At 38.8% G+C, this 21,242-nt stretch overlaps 1 protein-coding gene across 2 annotated transcripts; it reads left to right on the forward strand.

Annotated features, from left to right (window-relative positions):
• Positions 1,072–4,363, forward strand: LOC107643647. Of its 2 annotated transcripts, XR_002363001.1 has the most exons (9): positions 1,073–1,295; positions 1,385–1,469; positions 1,580–1,684; positions 2,477–2,670; positions 2,936–3,057; positions 3,156–3,327; positions 3,416–3,502; positions 3,617–3,666; positions 3,792–4,363. XR_002363001.1 is itself a non-coding variant. In XM_016347349.2 (4 exons), the coding sequence occupies exons 1-4, from the start codon at positions 1,180–1,182 to the stop codon at positions 2,074–2,076; spliced, it is 600 nt and encodes a 199-aa protein (XP_016202835.1). In that variant the 5' UTR covers positions 1,072–1,179; the 3' UTR covers positions 2,077–2,628. The 2 variants fall into 2 exon arrangements, 1 of the variants encoding a protein (XP_016202835.1); XM_016347349.2 differs by lacking the exons at positions 2,936–3,057; positions 3,156–3,327; positions 3,416–3,502; positions 3,617–3,666; positions 3,792–4,363 and having other exon boundaries at positions 1,072–1,295; positions 1,783–2,628.

Consider the following 21,242-nt stretch of genomic DNA (forward strand, 5'->3'; position numbering starts at 1 on the left):
AAGGATACGATAATAGAAAAATAATTTTGTATAGACATTAAAAAAATCCAAAAAATGAAAGAAAATTTATCAGGCTTAAATTTTAAACCCAAAAAAAGCATAAGTTATTAACCTCAATTAAGAAATCTAATGAATGAAATCGTCTTCAGCAACCGCATACCACAGCCTCTCACTCTCTGTTACTAGTCAAAATAAATTGAATAAAAATTGAAAATCCTCACTTCTCTCATCTCATTCGCACGCCGCCTTTTTATCACTCCATACTAGAGCTCAACTTCTCATGGACGTCTCTTTGTCTCTCTCTCTCTCGTTGTGTTCGTCTTATTTTTCTCTCTCAATCATGATTTTCGTCTTCACATTCGTAGACGTTCCGCCGCTTTCACGGTCACCGTCCACCGCTTCGTCAGGATCGATCCTCTTTCTGCTGTTCTCATTTTTGGAGGGGAAATATTAGAATCATTTGGGTTGTGATTCGGGTTCCATTCAGCCTATTTTCGAACGGTTTAACGGTCGGTTCGTAAACATGATGATTTATGTAAGGATCGAACCATGTTGCTTTAAACTACTTTAGGTAAATTTCACATTGTGTTTTGGTCACATGATGATAGTTGACTAGAGCGGTTTTAATTTCATGTGGTAATCGTGATGATTATTTGTTAGAGATAGGTCATAAGGGCTATAATTAATAAGCTAATGGGTTTACGAGAAGAAAGAAAACATATTCATTTTTTGTTTGTAAATTATGTAAATAATTTGGTATATGTAAGTAATTTCATACCAAACGTCATGTATTAAAGCTTGGGGTATTTTGAATAGAGCAGTTTAAATCATATAGGTTACAATTAATTATTTTTTGTTGAAAATAAATCATTTACGCTACAATTAATGTACTTGTAGTTTTTCAACAAAAATTGTTTTCCCATTTTTTGCTTATAAATTATTTATATAATTGAATATCAATCATCATGTGTTTGTTTATTATGCGCCTTTGGATAGCGCAATTTAAATTCCTTTTAATGATCTTCATTGTTATTTATTACAAATAATTCATTAAAATTATATTTAATATGTTTATCGTGTTACGAGGAGATAGGTGGATGATGGTACCAATATATAAGAATAGTTGAGTACCTTAAGAGAGAGTACATTTTTCTTTTTCAAGAAATTTCATTGTCAAAGATGATCCATGAAAAAAATGAACCACTTTCAAACTTGGAAACAACTGACAAGGTACACAACATAGAAGTGGAGGACATTTGCAATAATTCTAGTTCGGGCCAACCAAAATTCGAAAGGTGATACTTGCCTTTTAATGGCTTTACTCTCTCTTTTGCCTTATTAGTTCAGTTACACGAATTAATGTCCCAATTTATGTATTTTATAGTAATAATGGAGATGATTATTTGCTGAAGAAAAAGGAAAGAATACAAGACAAGGCTGACGAAGTCTTTCCAAACAAAATTTTTGAAGTATAATATATATATATATATTATTCAGCCTNNNNGTCTTACTTAAAAAACTCACATTTTTTAAAATATTTTGTGCTATCGTCGAACTACTTTTTTTGAATGTCATGTAGGACGAATTCGTCAAACCAATTTTATTTACCGGCTCTTCTCGAAGTCAAGACAAGAGTGGCAACTTGCCGGATTGCAGAGTGGGACAAGTCTTCTCTTTTATCAAGGTATTTTTTAATATAACACATTTGACAAAGATTAAATCCTTTTACTGCTGTGAGATTATTTAAGTTCATATGTTATCGAATTTAATATTTTACACTAGGATGTGAAGGAATACGTTAAAATAAAATGCCTGAATACTCGAGCCAACTTGTTGTCAATGGAACGCAAGATTGACATTCTTGTTGCTCAGTCCAAAAAAGAAAAGGAAGATGATGTCCAAAAAACAGGATCAATCTCACTGCCATTGATCATACCGGAGGGGCAACATGTTAAGCCCATTGTGAAACCGTCTCTGTTTTTAAGACCATTTGTAAGCAAGCTTAGGCTATTGGGAGCTGGCACACCCGCAATGGACGTTCTTACCGACGTGGTTGACAATGACGGGGTGTTGTAGACGTGACAAATCTGTTGTCTAGCAAATCTAATACCAAGACTACTCTAAGCAATAGAAAAAGGGAACAAGTGATAGCAGAAAATAACAAGAACAACCTCAACATCAACTTGATTAGTGTGAATTCGAACAAGTCAACTAGAAATATTGGAAGCAACCTCCGAAAGCAAACTTCCCCACAATCGGTATTTATTACAGCATGACATTTGGGGTCCATTTTGATTGGTTGCTATGTTCTTTTTTTCAAGATATATCAAATTTATTTTTTTATTCGAATTAAATGTAATATACCGATTTTCAGCTGGTATGTTAGACACATGGCAAACATATTTTCATTGGCTTTGGATATGTTTCTTAATTCAAATTATTTATTCAGCTATAAACTTTAGTTAATTTGTTGCAGAAAAAGTCTCGGCCAACAGCCACAGTTGGAGCCGGCAAAAAATTAGTGTTTTTGTCATCAAATGCTAAACCTCCGAAGATTCCAAAAGTTAACAAAACAGCTGGGGTGGGGAGGCAAGGAACGCTGAAGATCATAGTGTTGAAGGGAACAAAGAAAACAAAGAAAAAGAAATATACTGTTTTGATGTTACAAGGGTAAGAGTCTTCTATTAAATAATTATTATCATAGACGTAAGAATATTTTTTTGAATAATTTTTTTATACCATGCTCTCCTGTCAAGATGCAATAAGTTCTTACTTCCCTTTAGTTTTCATTATGTCGAAAATTTTAAAATTTATCTAATGTTAATAGCAAAGTGAAATTTGTGTTATCATTTTTTCACTGACATGTCTATATAATTCCTTTTAATAATGTATACATAAATTAAAGTAAACTTCTAATAGCTATGTAAATTTGTAGCCAAATTGTTTTAATATTTGCCAAGGCATGAAATGCAAATTCAAGCCAAACCCAAAGATGGGTCTCAAATTTGAAGAAATTCAGGCCGCTGCATTCATATTTTCTGCAGAGCTGGATCCAGGGTAACGCTCATAGTTTAGTTGCTACAGTATAGTGATTGATTATTTATTATTTTTTTTTATCACAATTTGGTTTCATATTTTTTTTTTGTTTATTCTAGAGAAGAGCTTCTTAAGATAGGAGATGTGACTGCAACTAGGAAGGATTTTGAGTCGCTCTATCCAACACAACAAATAAGTGAAAAGATATTGTACTTGACTGCCTTAAAATGTGTCCATAATCAGACTTTATTGACATGGAAAAATGTCTAGCAGCTTTCTCCAGCTTTTGCTGTAAGTGCATTAGTTTGCTATTTATAATGTTATTTATAATTTGATTATATACATATTAATCTCTGCCAAAATAAAAATAAATATCTAGGATACCATATTAGATGGAAATAATTTTGATGAGATATTAGTTCCCATGGTCGAACAGTTCATGCAGCCAACTAAGGATCTTCAGTTTGTAAGTATTATTGACTCTTCATAAATACGCCATGTCATCACATATTTTCAAATAAAAAAATTAATAGAACAAAGACATTAATATTTGATGCATCATATCTCCTGCTTGATGCAGATATACATCCCAATGAGAGACATTGAGCACCGGTACATGATGGTTGATGCGTGAGCATCTTCTCTATCTTTTCTTGGTGAATTTGCATTCAAATTGTTGATTTTAATTAAGATTTAATTACCTTTAGCCACTATGAATGCTACTTTGAGTTGTTTGCAATTTCTATTTATTTCAGATAGCATTCGGATGGATTTGACGGAGTTTTGTAGCAGAAAAGGAAGAAAGCGAATGATGCTGTCAACTCCGACCTCCTTGCACTCAAACTAAAATAACTTGAGATACAAAGGTTTAATTCCTGTGATTCTAGCAGCATTGAAAAACTAACTTCCAGAGTTTTCCAACGATATATAATAGTATACCCTTTTTTTCCATTTCGTATGGACCACTTCACGCCAAACTTGAGCTTCCTCAAGTTTGGCGCCAACTCAAAAGCCTCCAAGGAACACATGCGTACACTTCCACGCCACTCAAGTTTGGTGCCACAATCAAGGAATGCTTTCTCTCTACTCCACGCCAAACTAAACTCAAGTTTGGCACCACACCCAGCAACAATAGTGGTCCCCATTCGTCAAAAGGCCTATGCAAATCAATTATTAAATTTTGACGTAAACTTTTATTATTTTTTATAATTAGGAAAAGATATTATTTTGTTTTAGGAAATATATTTTACATTAATTAGGATTAGATATAAAAGGGAAAAGAATCAGTCCTTCGGGCTCCTCTCTTCTCTCAGACCTCATTCCGCAATTTATAGTTTTTCTGAATCCTAGTTTTCTCTCTGAATCATGAGCAATTAAACCTCCACTGTTAAGGTTAGGAGCTCTGTCTATTGTATAGATTGATACTATTATTTTTCTATTTTAATTCATGTACTGATTTTTATTTCAAGAATTGTTTTCGTTCTTTATCTTATGAATTTGGGTGAAACGGAAGTATGACCCTTGTTCTAATTGAGTTCTTGTATAACTTGGAAAAGCTCTTTACTTGAACAACAGCTTGAAAATAATTTCTCCTAAATTTCTAATTATCTGGACTTAATGGGATACGTGACATATAATCCTCTTATATTTGGGTAATTAGGGTTTCTGTGGCATATAAACTAGAATTAAACTTCACCCTCTACTTGGAATTAAGTGACCAAGGAATTGGCAGTTGATGAAGGTTAGAGGAGACTAAAAAGGTCTAAGAAATTAGGATTTAGTCACATATAGTTTACCATGAATTGAATCTTGCATGATTAAAATAGCTAGTAAGAAAAGTCAATCTGGAAGAAAGATAACTCTGAAGCCTTAACTGTTTCTCCATATATTATTCACAACTTGTTTACTATTTGCTTTCTGATATTCTAAATTTACAGTTAATGCTTTTGAACCTTCAAACACCATTTTCTGTTTGTCTGACTAAGCCAATCACTCAATCATTGTTGTTTGATCCATCAATCCTCGTGGGATTGACCCTCATTCACTTGAGGTACTACTTGGTACGACCACTTGCTGGTTAGTTTGTGGACTTTAAATTCCACACCAAGTTTTTGGCACCGTTGCCGGGGATTGACTGTGATTGACAACTATTAGTTGTTTGATTGCTTATATTAGGCGTTTTAGCTTTAATTTTGCACTTTAATTTTTGAATTTTCTAGCTGCTATTTTTTCATAATTTCAGAAATTAAGTTTGGTGTTCTCTAGTTGTTTTTATTTTAATTTTTCTTATTTATTAGGCTTAATAATTTCAAAATTTTTGTCTTAATTTTAATTGCAATTTTCAAATTTTGTTGTTTAGTTTAGTTAGTATTTTTATTATATTATTTTACACAGGTTACCTCACTGGGAATTCTCTACACTCTGACGTAGAGAGTCCCATCTTTTCTTGTCTTCTGTTTGTTTATGAGCAGGAACAGGGACAAGGAACCTCTTTTAGACTTTGATCCTGAACCCGAAAGGACTTTGAGGTGGCATTTGCAACACACTAAACTTTACAAAGCTAGTGGAAATATGAGTGAGAATTCTGAAGCTGCAGGGTCCATTATGGATCACAATCGTGATGTGAATGCCAATATGGCAAATATGAATGAGAATGAGCAGCCTAGAAGAGTACTTGGCTCTTACACTACTCCCAATGCAGATCTTTATGGAAAAAGTATTGTGGTGCCTCCTATAGCTGCAAACAACTTTGAACTGAAGCCACAACTAGTTACTCTTGTGCAACAAAATTGTCAGTATCATGGACTTCCTCAGGAAGACTCGAATAAATTTATTTCTGATTTCCAGCAGATTTGTGATATTGTGAAGACCAATGGAGTGAATCCTGAGGTATACAAACTCATGTTCTTTGATGAATCCATATTTGACGATATATTTTAGTTTGATTTGAGTGGATTTCATCATATAAACTCATATTTATTCACCTAAATAGCATGCTTTTGTGTTTTCTCTCTAGATTGTGCCTAAATGTGAAAACATGCATTTTTGAGCTTAAATCAGTGTTTTTAATCCCACTTTTATACCATTCGATGTCATGACATGTTTGTTGAGTGATTTTAGGTCCTAGAGGCAAGTTTGGCAAGGTAAAAGTGGAAGGAAGCATGTACAAAGGGAGAAACATGAAGAAAACAAACGAGAAGAGCACAGCGATGTGTGCGTACGCACAGACCTGTGTGCGTACGCACAACCATCAGAGCAGAGCCACGCGTGCGCGTGAGCTGCATCGTGCGCATCGCGTGTCCATTCAATCATTGCCTAGTGTGCGTGCGCACACGTCTGTGTGTATGCACAGGTGTCCGCACATGCCATCATTAAAAAGTCACATGGACTCGCGTTTTGGGGCTCTTGTGTCCCATTTTTGAAGGCTTGGATGCTGAAATCAAAGGCTATATCAAGGGGGCAACATCTCATATGAAGGCATTAGGTTTTAGGGAGCCAACTTAGATTAGAAAAACACATAGTAGGAGTAGGAGTAGAGTAGTATAGAAAATTCTCTCTTAGGGTTTTAATTAGGGTTTGTAAAATTTTATAGTTCAAGTTTTGCTTTTGGATTTTGCTATTTCATTGTAAGTATTTCTTTAATTCCACTTTTATTACACTACTTGTTCTACATTTAATTACACTTTAATTTCCTTTGTCAATATATCCATAGTTTTGCAATTTTGAATTTCTAGTTGGTTAATTGATGTTTAATTGTTTTTTATATGTTCATTGGATTGCTTTTGTTTATTTTGATCATTTGGTTGTTCATAGCTTTCATTAATTTACCAATTTTGCCATGTTTTATATTTATGCCCTCTATGTGTTTGATGAAATGCTAATCTTAGTTATGGGGTAGATTTCCACCCCTTGGCTTGGGGAAATGAGTGTATGGATTGCTAGAGCCATAATGTCCAACATTTAGTGATAATTCTTGGGTTGTTAGTTGTCATTGTTTCCACTAACACTAGCTTTTTACCAATTAATTTGGTAAGTTAACTAGGATTTGTGGATTAATAACAATTATGCTCACTTGACTTATCCTTCGATGTTAAGGGTTGACTTAGTGAGATTAATCCATCATAATTATCATAGTTGTGGTTATGGCAAGGAAGGGATTCCATTACTCATCCCAAGACAAGGTTTCATTTATTTTTTGAATCACATTTTTCATCACTTTATAGTCTTACTTATTTATATTACATACATAGTTCTTTTATTCCTTTATTAGTTTATTAATTGAAATTTTGTCTTGTTCTTTTATTCCTTTATTTTGTTTGCCTTCAATCATTGAAAACACCCCTTGCTTTCTTGCAACCAAAATTGTGCGCTCATTGTCATTAGTTCCTAGGGAAGACGACCCGAGGTTTCATTACTCTCGGTTTATTAGAAATTGTAAACTTTCATTTGAGAGGGTTATTTATTGGTTTGGACTATGCTATCAATGAAGAAATTGTTTTGCTAAATTTTCGAACCATCGTGATCTTCTCTATCAAGTTTTTGGCGCCGTTGCCAGGGAGCTAGTGCAAATGAGTGCCATGATTTTGGTTGTTGTTAAAATGTGAATAGTGTGAATAGATACTTTTAGTTGTTTGTTTGCTTTTGTTGATAATTAGGATTTTGTTTACTTTATTAATTGATGTCTTTTGTTTTCATTTTCTATTTTCTCTATGAGTTATCATCCTCTTGGTTTGGAGTTTGGTTGTGATCTTTTTGTAGGGTTTGATAACTTCAATTTTTGGATTGCATCATGGGATTGGAGCATCAATTTTGGGAGGAGCAACCTCCTCCATACTACAATGAGCCATACCCTCCCCAATGTACATACCCAACCCAAGGATATGGTGGATTTCACTTTGATTATACTCCTCCACCACCATATACCTATGATCCATACCCCCAACATAATTCTCAATCACCATATTTTCAAACACCACACCACCACCACTATACACCTTCTTACATACCATCTCTAAACATTTGCCAACATGAGTCACTTCCCATACATACAACCTTTCTCCCAAATTATGAACCTTTTATTCACCCCAATGTGAAACTTTCCCACCTTTGGCCCAAGACCATCAAGATCTTCAAGCTTTTCTACAAGAGCAAGAAGGATTCCAAAGAACTCAAGGGCAACTTATGGCTACCATAGGTGAGGTGATAAACCACTTGGTTCTTCTACGCTCATCCAATCAAGACACTTCTCTTGAAGAATGTGAATCATCCACTAAAGGGTGTAGTGAATTGGAGAGCATGGAGCCACAAGGGAAAGAAGAAGAGTTAGGTCATGACATGAAACAAGAAGGAGAAAGGAAAGTATGTGAATTGGAGGAGAGAAAGGGAGAATTGAGGGAGATTGATCAAGATGCGGATTCCATCATTAATGATTTTTTGTCCTTCTTGGTCAATCCCCTTAATGATCCTAAGGAGTCTCTTCCCATTGAGTTTGAGAAATACATAGAGGTAGACTTCGCACAACCTCCTTGTTATGATGTGAGTGATGGGGAAGAGGAGGAAGAGGTTGGTGAGGAAGGAATTGACAACCAAGAGCACATTGAGTGGGTGACAATTTTATCTAGGAACTTCATTGGCCCCACCAATATGCTCTCTTGGAGACAGACTACCAACTCAAGGTCCTTCTTAGGTTGGTACATAGTGGAGAAAGAAGTGTTGGTTGCAAAGTGGATCTAAGGTTCTTCAAGAAAACCAATTCAAGACCTGGAGTTCAAGCGTGGTGTGAAGCACAATTGGGTGATTTCCGGAGACTGTTGGGTTGTTCTAAGGGTCATTTGGAAGTTTGTCCATCCGACTTGAAGCATAAAGATCAACAAGAAGGTGAGCGGATGCCTAGAATATGGGATCCCTCAGGAGAGTCAAAGACCAAAAATGGATGAAGGTTCAAGGAGGAGTGGAAACACATGCCACCTTAGCAAGTGTCTCCTCAAAGAGTCCAACTTAAGGACTATAAACCAAAGTGCTAGGTGGAAGACACCCCACCATGTAACCCAAGCCCCCGCATCCGCCAGCTGAAGGTGGAGGAGCGTAAAGCTTCATTCTCCTCAGATTGTGTTCGTGCATGGAGGACCGTGCAATGCTCAAGTGTGGGGGAGGATTCACCATTTTTGGGGCGTAAACTTTCTTTTTCCAAACACTTTGCACTTTATTTTTATTTATTTTAGTAGGTTTCTTGTATATATTTGGAGTGTTTTTTACTGTTGCATTGTATTTTCTTTTGGTATATATATCATAGTTTAAATCTAGCTATTGCATATTGCATTTTTGCATCCTTTTTCTTAGTATATATTTTATAGATAGAAGTTGTGATTGGATGATATGAATAGTATAATGCCTAGTCAATTTTGTCTTAATTGTTCATGTTAGTTTTTGCGATGTTGAAAATTAGGAAGAGAACTAGGATTGCATCCATCACATCATACATACATATAGGAAATAATTTTGGTGAAAAACAACAAAGATTTCCAAGAATTTTGTTTTTAGGGCATTCTATTGAATTTATTTGGAAAATTATTTTTAAACTTGCTGGAATGAATTTTTGTGGAACATAGAAGAGAGAAAGAACAAATACCTTGTGAGTCCTTGAGCTTTAATGAGTGGTTACATATTATAACTACTATTTTGTTCATTGTGTGCTATATCTCTTCTATGATTGTGATCTTGGTTTTGCTTGATTCTTTATTTCCGATGTTTGATGTCTTGAATGCATTTAGCATGATTGAGGCCATTTTTGAATTAAACTCACTCACCCATATGGACCTACCCTTGCATCTACCTTTGTTAACCCCTTTTGAGCTTTTTAATCCCCTTTGTTATAATTGTTAGCACATCACAACCCTAAGTGGAAAACCATGAATTGAATATTTGATTAGCTTAGGTTAAGGTGTGTGTTTCATTTAAGTGTGGGGAAAATTTTGGAAAGCATTGGTAGAGAAACATTTTATTTTGGGTAATTATTGAAAATTTGGGAAAAATGGGTGCACATTCATGTATCAATTTGCTTTAACCATATGCTTTTGTCATAGAAAAAGCAAAAGAGATAGAAAAAATAATAATAAAATGAAAGAAAAAATTATAGTAATAAGATGGGACAAAAGTTATCCCAAAGAAAAAGAAAAAAAAAACGAATAAGAAATGCATATATGTTTTGAATAGAAACTAAGGCATGAATGTGTGTGAAAAGAAGTAATGGGTGTCTAGAAGGCATTTTTGTGATTAGATTGATATAGGTTGAGTTGGATACTTGAGCTAATCAAAGATTCAATCTTTTAGTCCACTTAGCCATATATTCATCTTACCCTTACCCCCAACCCCATTACAACCTTCTAAAGACCTCATGATACTTGCATACATGCATCAAATACTTGTTGATTGTTAGATGGAAAGCAAATCCTTGAAAGCATGATTAGAGGAGATTTTAGTGAATTGACCCTAAACACCGAGCGTTGAGAGTGTATACACAACTAGTGAGGGTTCAATTACTCAATTCTATGTCTCCACACTTCTTATCATGCATTCTTGCAAGTTGCTTCTTTTTGGATGAGTTGAATCAATTCTTTAGATTTTGATTGCATTGAGCTACTTCTTTGCTTGGCCCTATATGTCTATACTCTTGCTTGGGAATTTGATTGCTTGTTTTCACCAAATCAATAGGAACTATAGATAGATAGATATAGATAGATAGTATATAGCATAGTTGCATGCATGAACATAGTTGCATTGAATAAGTTGCTTGCCTTTTACCCTTCTCCTTTGATTGAGATTAGCATGAGAACATGCTAATGTTTAAGTGTAGGGGAATTGATGAATACATATTTGACGATATATTTTGGTTTGATTTGAGTGGATTTCATCATATAAACTTACATTTATTCACCTAAATAGCATATTTTTGTGTTTTCTCTCTAGATTGTGCCTAAATGTGAAAACATGTGTTTTTGAGCTTAAATCAATGCAATTCGATGCCATGACATGTTTTTGGGGCTCTTGTGGCCCATTTTTGAAGGCTTGGATGCTGAAATTAAAGGCTATATCAAGGGGGAAACATCTCATATGAAGGCATTAGGTTTTAGGGAGCCAACTTAGATTAGGAAAACACATAGTAGGAGTAGGAGTAGAGTAGTATAAAAAATTCTCTCTTAGGGTTTTGTTCATACCCTGGGTCGAGCTATCCGACCTGGGATGTTTAGCGACAAGGCGACCGACCTCTTCAGGTCAGAATATCCGATATCTTCTCAAAGAGCTCGGCTAAATTACCAGGAAAGCCCAAATAAAGGGGCCGAATAGAAGAACCCGACCCAAATCCAAAGGCAGCCCAAGCCTATAGAGATAAGGGCGGTTCCCTTGAAGATAAGCTGACCTCATTCAAAGATAAGATAAGATAAGATAACTAACTTATCTTATCTAAAAAGGTCACTCCACACCTCTATAAATACACTGGAGCACCCAGGTATAACTCATACTCTGATTCTACTAAAAACCTACTTAATACCCTTGCTAACTTAAGCATCGGAGTCCCTTGCAGGTACCCCTACCCTCCGGTGACAAAGGATCAGCAGTACAGCCAGTCAAACTAGTCGGACACAGCCACTTTAGTCGCCACTCATCAGCCAGACGCGTCAGTTCCGACCAGTACAGAAGATCTCGACCGAGATCGACCTACAGTTTCAGGTAACCCTCGGAACATTGGCGCCGTTGCCGGGGAACCTGGAAGTCATCCCATCATCATGGCGGATGACCATGACAGCGACCACAATTCAGATCTAGAGGATAGAACGCCGCACAAAAACGTAGACACCACACCAAAGGATACTCCTCAACTTAACAACGAAAAGAATTCTTCAAACACGAGAGCCATGGAGGCGCTTTAAGACCGATTGAAACAACTTGAAAAAGAAGCCCTACATCAGCGAGAGGCCGAGAAAAACCTACAAAGGGAAATAAGGCGACGCCACGAATTGGAGGACAAACTCCTAAAACTCGAAGCTGATCTCAAGGCCAAAGCTAATCAACCCTCTCATGAGGATAGCTCTCGCAAGGACCAAGATCCATTTACCAAGGAGATCATGAAGACCAAAATCCCAAAGGACTTTAAACTCCCGGATATGACTTTGTACGATGGCACTACAGATCCCGGCCATCATCTCAGTAATTTCAGAAGTAGAATGTACCTCATCGACGCCTCAGATGCAGTTCGCTGCAAAGTCTTTCCAACTACTTTAACAAAGACAGCAATTAGATGGTTCGACAATCTACCTCCTAGGTCCATCACAAGCTTCGATGACTTAGCCAAGAAGTTTCTGGCCAGATTCTCTATCCAAAAAGATAAGGATAAACACGCCCCAAGTCTATTAGGGATCAAGCAAGGAGATCGAGAGAGTCTTCGCAACTATATGGAAAGATTCAACAAAACATGCCTGGGCATACAAAGCCTACCAACAGAGGCTGCCATTATGGACCTCATCAATGGCTTGCGAGAGGGACCTTTTAGCCAATCTATATCGAAAAATACCCTACATCTCTGAACGAAGTGCAAGAACGAGCAGAGAAGTACATCAACATGGAGGAAAACTCTCGACTAGGAGAGACCTCAAAATCTGGATTCACCTATCCCTCCCGGGATAAGGATAAAGAGTCCAAAAAGAAGGAAGATCGACATGGGGAAAAAATAAAAAAATACCACAATTACACCCCTATTCGAGTGTCCCTTGTGGATGTCTACAGAGAAGTTTGCCACACAGAAAAAATACCCCCAGCTTGACCACTTAAAGGCAAAAAAAGAGGAGGAAATCGGACCGAATATTATGAATACCATCGAATCCGCGGGCATTCCACCAACGAATGTTTTGACTTAAAGAATGTCATAGAAAAACTAGTAAGAGAGGGGAAATTAGATCGGTATCTGGCCACCCGGGATGATGAGCAAAGAAAAAGAAGAAGGGACGAAGATGTCGGACGAACAGAGCGATCACCTCGTACACCAGAAAGACACGTCCATATAATACACGGTGGATTTGCGGGAGGAGGAATCTCCAAATCATCTCGCAAAAGATACCTTAAAGAAGTGTATCATGTTGAGGGGAAAGAGGAAACACCCGACATCCCTGCAATTACTTTCACCAAAGAAGATGCAACCGGTATCATCTTAGGACACGACGATCCCATGGTCATCACTATTATACTAGCGAATGCAAATCTCCACCGCACACTGATAGACCAAGGGAGCTCCGACGACATCTTGTTCAAAACTGCCTTTGACAAGCTCGGCCTGGAAGAAAAAGAACTTAGAGCATATCCGAACAGTCTGTTCGGACTGGGAGACACCCCAGTTCAACCACTTGGATACATCTCACTACACACAACCTTTGGGAAAGGGAACCAATCAAAAACACTCAAGATAGACTACATCGTGGTCGACGTGAGCTCAGCCTACAACGCCTTAATAGGTCGGACAACATTGAATTAGCTCGACGCAATAGTCTCGACTCCACATCTGTGCATGAAATTCCCAACTGCAGAAGGGATAGCTACAGTAAAAGCAGACCAGAAGATGGTGCACCGCTGTTACAACAAAAGTCTGAACCTCAGAGGTAGAGGAGAAGAATTCCACACAATCGAACTCGGTGGAGTTCAAAGGCGGGAGGAACTTCGCACATAACCCGAAGGTGAAGTAGAGAAAGTCCAGATCGGAGACATCCCGGACAAAACAACCAATATTGGTACGACCCTAAAGAGAGACATAAAGGAATCACTAGTACAGTTCTTATGCAATAACGTCAACCTCTTTGCATGGAAGGCTGCAGACATGCCAGGTATAGACCCCAAATTAATGTGCCATAAGTTGGTGGTCTACCCAGGATCTCGGCCAGTACAACAGAGATGAAGAAAGCTTGGACCAGAACGATCCCAAGCTGTGGAAGAGCAGGTACGAGCTCTACTGGAGGCAGGATTCATAAGAGAAGTCAAGTACCCACTATGGCTAGTGATGCTCGGAAAACTTGTCTCTCAACAAATCTCCCTTCGGCAAGTGTACCGAAGTTGTCGTCAAGTAAAAACTCACACTAGAGTGAGGTCGAATCCCACAGGGATTGATTGATCAAGCAACTTTAATTAGAAGAATGTTCTAGTTGAGCGAATCCAGGATTTGGGTTGAGAGTTGCAGAAAATAAAATGGCAGGAATGTAAATAACAGAAAAGTAAATGCTAGAATTAAAGGACTGGAAGTAAATGATTGAAAATTGGATGAAGATCGAAAGCTTTCAAGTAAAATCAAGAGGAAAGATAGAAGAAGAATAATGAAAATTAGTATTGATTCATCAAATTACAACAGAGCTCCCTAACCCAATGAAAGGGGTTTAGTTGTTCATAGCTCTTGAAAATGAAAACAAAGATGGAGAATACATCATAAAACTAGAATTTATAAAGAAAGTAAAATACAGAGAGTAGCTATCTTTTTCCCAGCCTCCAGAGCTACTTCTCAATTCAAAGCTACTCCTATATATACTGCTCTTCTCAGCTTCTAGTGTGATTCTTCAAGTCTTGGGCCTTTGGATCTTGAGTTTGAAGCAGTTCCTTTCTTTATTTGGGCTTGGCTTTACTTGCAGAGAGAAAGTGCGAAGTGGGCAGAGACTTTAGTTTAGGACGTTAGGGGTGTTAATATTTAGTGAGAATATAAGTTCGAGAACGTTAGTGACACTTAACATTGTCACTAACGTTCCAATGCATCCCTTTGCCTCACGTTAAAACCCATGTTAACTAGGTTAACGTGGCTTTTAACGTTGCCTTGTTAATCCTTCGAGAACGTTAGTGACACTCAACATTGTCACTAACGTTGGGATGGCTAAGGATGGCCACGTTAGAAGCCACGTTAACCTAGTTAACGTGGGCTTTAACGTGAAACAAGAAGGGGCACACTGGAACGTTAGTGACAATGTTGAGTGTCACTAACGTTGGCTTCTCTTCCCCCTTTAACGTTAGAGGCCACGTTAACTACGTTAACGTGGCTTCTAACGTGGCCACTTATGAGTAATTGCCAACGTTAGTGACAATGGTAAGTGTCACTAACGTTGGCTCAACTTCTCTTCTCCACGTTAGAGTTCACGTTAACTTAGTTAACGTGACTCTCTAACGTGGGCATTGATGGCTTTTTGAGAATGTTATTGGCAATCACTTTTCTCATTAATCTTGTAAGTTACCTCCCCTTTTCTTGCTTCCTTTTTGGTCCTGAAATCAAGCAATAAAGTGCATCAAAGCTCTAGTCCAAGTCATGAGTAATGCAACATAATATTTGTCACTAAACTTATGCAAAATCCTCATGAAATTATGTAAAATGCACAATGTATGCTTGAATCAAGGCATAAGTGAATATTTACCAAAAACTAGCTTATTTCTTAAATAAATGTATGAAACTATCCTAAGAATAGTAAAGAAAAGGTCAGTGAAACTGGCCAAGATGCCCTGACATCAGCTAGCTAACGTCGTCTTGGTGAAAAAATCAAATGGGAAGTGGCAAATGTGCACCGACTACACTAATCTCAATAAAGCCTGCCCAAAAGATCCTTATCCACTCCCAAGTATCGACGCTCTGGTAGATGCCTCCTCCGGATATAAATAATTCTCGTTCATGGATGCATATTCGGGATACAATCAAATCCCAATGTATCCACCAGACCAAGAAAAAACTTCATTCTTAACCCCAAAATTAAACTACTGCTACATCGTCATGCCCTTTGGTCTTAAAAATGCGGGAGCTACTTATCAGAGATTAATGAATAAGGTCTTTACGGATCACATCGGAAAAATCATGGAAGTATATGTGGACGACATGTTAATAAAGACACCAAGTGAAGAGACGCTATTGTCCGACTTGACCCAAGTATTCGACACTGTAAGAAGGAATGGCATACGACTCAATCCTGCAAAATGCACCTTCGCAGTAGAAGCTGGCAAATTCTTGGGTTTTATGCTCACACAAAGGGGAATCGAGGCAAATCCGGATAAATGCCGGGCCATACTCGACATGAAGAGCCCAACTTGTCTCAAAGAGGTACAACAACTCAACGAAAGGTTGGCAGTCTTGTATAGATTTCTAGCCGGATTGGCAATAAGATCTCTCCCCTTCTACGACAATCTAAGGAAGGGAAAGAAGTTTGAATGGACAACGGAGTGCGAGCAAGCTTTCCAAGATTTCAAAAGATTCTTGGGACAACCACCTATCCTAACTCGGCCACGGGAGGGAGAACCACTCATATTATACCTCGCGGTAGGAAGTCGGGCAGTAGCCTTAGCACTAGTTTGAGAAGACGACAGTGGACAACAACCCGTATATTTCATCAGTAAAGCATTACAAGGGTCCGAGCTGAACTACCAAAAAATAGAAAAATTTGCCTACGCTCTCATACTAACATCTCGACGACTTCGTCCATACTACCAAGCTCACACCATTAGGGTTCGGACCATCCAGCCCATAAAAGGGATCTTTCAAAAAACAGACCTAGCAGGCAGAATCTTGCAATGGGCAGTCGAGTTGTCCGAATTCGACCTTCAATACGAAGCTCGGACAGCCATCAAATCACAATACCTGGCCGACTTCATTGTAGAATTTACAGACACCCCGAAAATTCCCACAGAATGGAATCTCTATGTGGACGGTTCCTCAAATAAAACTGGAAGCGGCATGGGTGTGATAATTGAAAGTGACCAAGGAACCCAAATCGAACTCTCCCTCAAATTCGGGTTCCCTGCCTCAAACAACCAAGCGGAATATGAGGCACTGCTAGCTGGTTTGAAGCTGGCTAGGGAGGTTGGAGCTCAAAGGCTTATCATCTTCAGCGACTCACAAGTAGTCACTTCACAAATAGCAGGGAGCTACCAAGCCAAAGATCCCACCATGAAAAAGTACTTGGACAAAACCAGGGAACAGTTCGGACAACTCGGAGAATATGAGGTTCGTCACATACCCCGAGAACAGAATGCCCGAGCTGACGCACTCTCAAAACTAGCCAGCACCAAACCAGGGGGCAACAATAAAAGCCTCATCCAAGAAATGCTGCAGAACCCATCAATCTCGGAAGAAGAAAAAATCCTAGCCATAACAGGTCAGGATCAAGGATGGATGACTCCCATAATTAATTACCTCAAAACAGAAACACTCCCCCACAGAGGAAAAGGAGGCAAAGAGGTTAAAATGGGAGGCACAATACTACACTATCATAAACAATACTCTATCCAAAAGAGGGATTTCAATACTATTGTTAAAATGTGTGCTGACTTCCAACACAAAGGAAGTTCTAGAAGAAGTACACAATAGCATTTGTGGCAATAATCTCGGAGCGCAAGCACTTACCAAAAAAGTACTCCGGGCAGGATTTTATTGGCCAACTCTACAAAAGGAAGCCATAGAGTTTGTAAAGACATGTCCACCATGTCAGAAACATGCCAACTTTCACATCGCCCCGCCAGAGGAACTCATCAGCGTGACCTCACCTTGGCCATTCGCAAAATGGGGAGTCGACCTTCTCGGACCCTTTCCTCAGGGATCGGGACAAGTTAAATTCCTCATAGTAAGGGTAGACTATTTCATAAAGTGGATCGAGGCAGAACCCCTAGCTAATGCCACTGCTCAAAGAAGTCGAAAATTTCTATATAGAAATATTGTCACAAGGTTTAGGGTTCCATACTTCATCACCACAGACAATGGCACCCAATTCACAGATGCAGCCTTCAGAAAGTTAATGGCCGACTTGAACATAAAACAACAATTCACTTCCGTAGAACATCCCCAAGCCAATGGACAAGCCGAAGCTGCCAACAAAGTCATATTGGCTGGGCTGAAACGGAGATTATAGGACACAAAGGGAGCCTGGGCTGAGGAGCTCCCACAAGTCCTATGGGCATATCGAACAACGCCACATTCCACCACAAAGGAATCACCCTTCCGATTAGCATACGGAATGGAGGCAATGATCCCAGTAGAGATTGAAGAAGGGTTGCCTAGAGTGATCCACTATAATGAAGAAGCCAACTCCCAACTTCAAAGGGAAGAACTCGGCCTACTTCCGGAAGTCCAAGAAAAAGCTTGGATCAGGGAAGAAGTATTAAAACGCCGAATGGCTTCGAGATACAATCAAAAGGTAGTACAGCGAGTTTTTGCTAAGAACGACCTCATCCTAATCCGAAATGATATCGGAGCAACTCAACCTGGAGAAGGAAAGCTGGCAGCAAACTGGAAAGGACCCTATCGAGTCATAGAAGTACTTGGAAAAGGCTACTACAGACTGTTCGAACTCGATGGGCGAGAGCTTCCTAGGTCATGGCACGCCTGCAACCTAAGAAGGTACTATAGTTAGGGATGATAAAGGATCTTAGGATAAGGCGCACTCTTTTTCCTGAAAAGGTTTTTTAATGAGGCGCCAAGCCAAGACCTACAAATTGCCCGACTTAGAGGGATAAAACTCCCGCATGTATATATTTGCATTTTCTTTTGAAGTAAAATCTGTTTAGATCTTTTACAAATTCTCAAGCCGCATTAATCTGAAACATTCATCGTCCGATTATAAAGCTACAGATCGGTAGAAAGTGAAAATCAAATTCACTACACGATCACGATAAAGACCAACAAAGATGAAAACTAAATTCATTAAAAGGTCGACCAAACGAGGATTAAACCCAATTTCTACAAAATCGGCAAAGATGAAAATAGAATAATGCAAGAAGTTATCGAAAGTGATCCATAGAAAGGACCTGACGAGGTCTTAATAAAATGGATTGCTAAAAAATAACTTAAAGACTGGCCGATGTAAAGAAGTCGGACCAGTCGCAATAACCAAAGTTATAAGTAAATCTCTGGAAAGAGGTCTGGCCAGCCCTATAAAAGAGGATTACTATAACTTAGAAGGGCCTGACATGATGAAGTCGGCCCAAAACATAAAAGTTATAAAAGTAATCCCTAAAAGAGACCTGAACAAGGTCCAAGAAAGAAGATTACAAAACTAACTTAGAAGGGCTCGACATGATAAAGTCGACCCAAAACATAAAAGTTATAAAAGTAATCCCTGAAAGAGACCTGAACGAGGTCCAACAAAGAGGATTACAAAAATAACTTAGAAGGGCTCGACATGATAAAGTCGACCCAAAACATAAAAGTTATAAAAGTAATCCCTGAAAGAGACCTGAACAAGGTCCAACAAAGAGGATTACAAAAATAACTTAGAAGGGCCCGACATGATGAAGTCGGCCCAAAACATAAAAGTTGTAAAAGTAATCCCTGAAGAGACATGAACAAGGTCCAACAAAGAAGATTACAAAAATAACTTAGAAGGGCCCAACATGATAAAGTCGGCCCAAAGCATAAAAGTTATAAAAGTAATCCCTGAAAGAGACCTGAACAAGGTCCAAGAAAGAGAATTACAAAAATAACTTAGAAGGGCTCGACATGATGAAGTCGGCCCAAAACAAGAGATCACAGAAGTAATCCCCAAAAGAGGCCTAAACAAGGTCCAAAAAGGGGATTACTAACAACAACTTGGACAAAACCGACAGGACAAAATCGGCCTCCTGAAAACCTTAATGTTATACAAGGTAATTCCTAATAAAGACCTGAGCATGGTCCAAACAAGGCGAATTACTAAACATAACTTCAGGCCAAGGCTCAAAGGAATCAAGCCAGTCCAAAGAGGTCAGACAACGAAAGTTATAACACTCCTAAAACCTAGAAAGGTACCAAGTCGAGTGCAGACAGATATATTACGAAAAACACAAATTATCATAATAACAAACTCAAGAGGCTACCAAAATTAGCCCAAGATCTTGGAAATTACTTTGTTTTTCAAAATAAAGTTGCTAAACAAGCAACTGAGAATGTAGCAAGAGTCAGAACTACCATTTACAAAATATAAAGAGTTCAAAAAGCCCACAAGTCGGGCTATCCACACAAACATCCAGAAAATTCACTAAGGATCTAAAGGCTTCTTAGCAGCATCAACACGGGACGAAGGAGAACGAGTCTGAAGAGGCACTGCATCCACAGTCCCATCATCTCGATTCAAGATTTGACAGTCAGGTTCTGACTCGGGATGACCGGCCTTAGCTGAAGGAACTGCAGAAGTCGACACCACAGATGCTTTGGCAGCAGGCACAGAGGGAGGTTCAACATCATCGTCATTAGGGTTGTCAGGGACAATCTTTCCATCCTTTACAACATTGTCCAGACTGAAGGGAGTAAGGTCGACCTCGAGGGCAAGAACCCGAACCTGCCCCTTCAGGTTCTCATAAGCAGCGTTTACGCTGCCCACAAGGTGACCTTGGAGCTTGGCATAGTCAGCCCGGGCAGACTCCAACTCCTCCCTGAGACGCATCACTTTCCTATAGGTCGTGACATAGCTCTCCTTATGCCTTAATGTCGTGTCTTCAGCCAACTTCACAGAAGCTGCCAAGGCAATAGAACTAGCCTTTTCGCCCTCCAGCTCCTTCTCCAGCTTGGTCACTTTTACTTGGAGCTCCTCCTTCAAACCCTTCATCCTGTCGAACTCCCGCTTAGCCTCCTTCATAAAGGCCTTGGTAGCATGAAGGGGAAGATCCTGGGCAGTTCGGTACATGGCAGCCCCCATATGCACCATCTTGATACTGCTCCGAGTAATGAAGTCCAAATGGCGAAGGAGAGAGACATCGTCAGTAGGGATACCATAAGGACCGATCTGCTGATCGACAAACTCAACCGCATCAAATTCAGGAGCATCAAGATTAAAAGGCTCAGTTGTTTTTTGTTTTTTCGGAGGAGGAGCACTAGAGATAGCAGCAGAAGCCTGCGAAGGATCAGCCAAACGAACTCGGAGAGTGGGGATCATCTTTCTCGGCCCAGGAGAACTCGGCACAGAGGGCTTCGACTGAACTTGAGAAGATCCCTCCCCGGCTGCTTTGGCCGAAATATTCTGAGCTGCAGTGGCCTTTCTTGCCTTTTTAAAGGCCTTCATGGATTCATTATTTTTAATCATCTCTGCAAACAAAACAGCGAGAGACCAAGTTATAAATCAGAAAAGAAAAGAGATAAAACTCGACAAAATAAGCAAAAACAAAAGAGAAATCGACCACTACCCAGCTCAGCTCAGAGAAGAGAGGGATTTTCCAAGAATTTCTTTGTATCAAGATGGGAA

This window comes from Arachis ipaensis, chromosome B05 (assembly GCF_000816755.2).
Source record: "Arachis ipaensis cultivar K30076 chromosome B05, Araip1.1, whole genome shotgun sequence".
In the NCBI taxonomy this organism is placed as follows: Eukaryota; Viridiplantae; Streptophyta; class Magnoliopsida; order Fabales; family Fabaceae; genus Arachis; species Arachis ipaensis.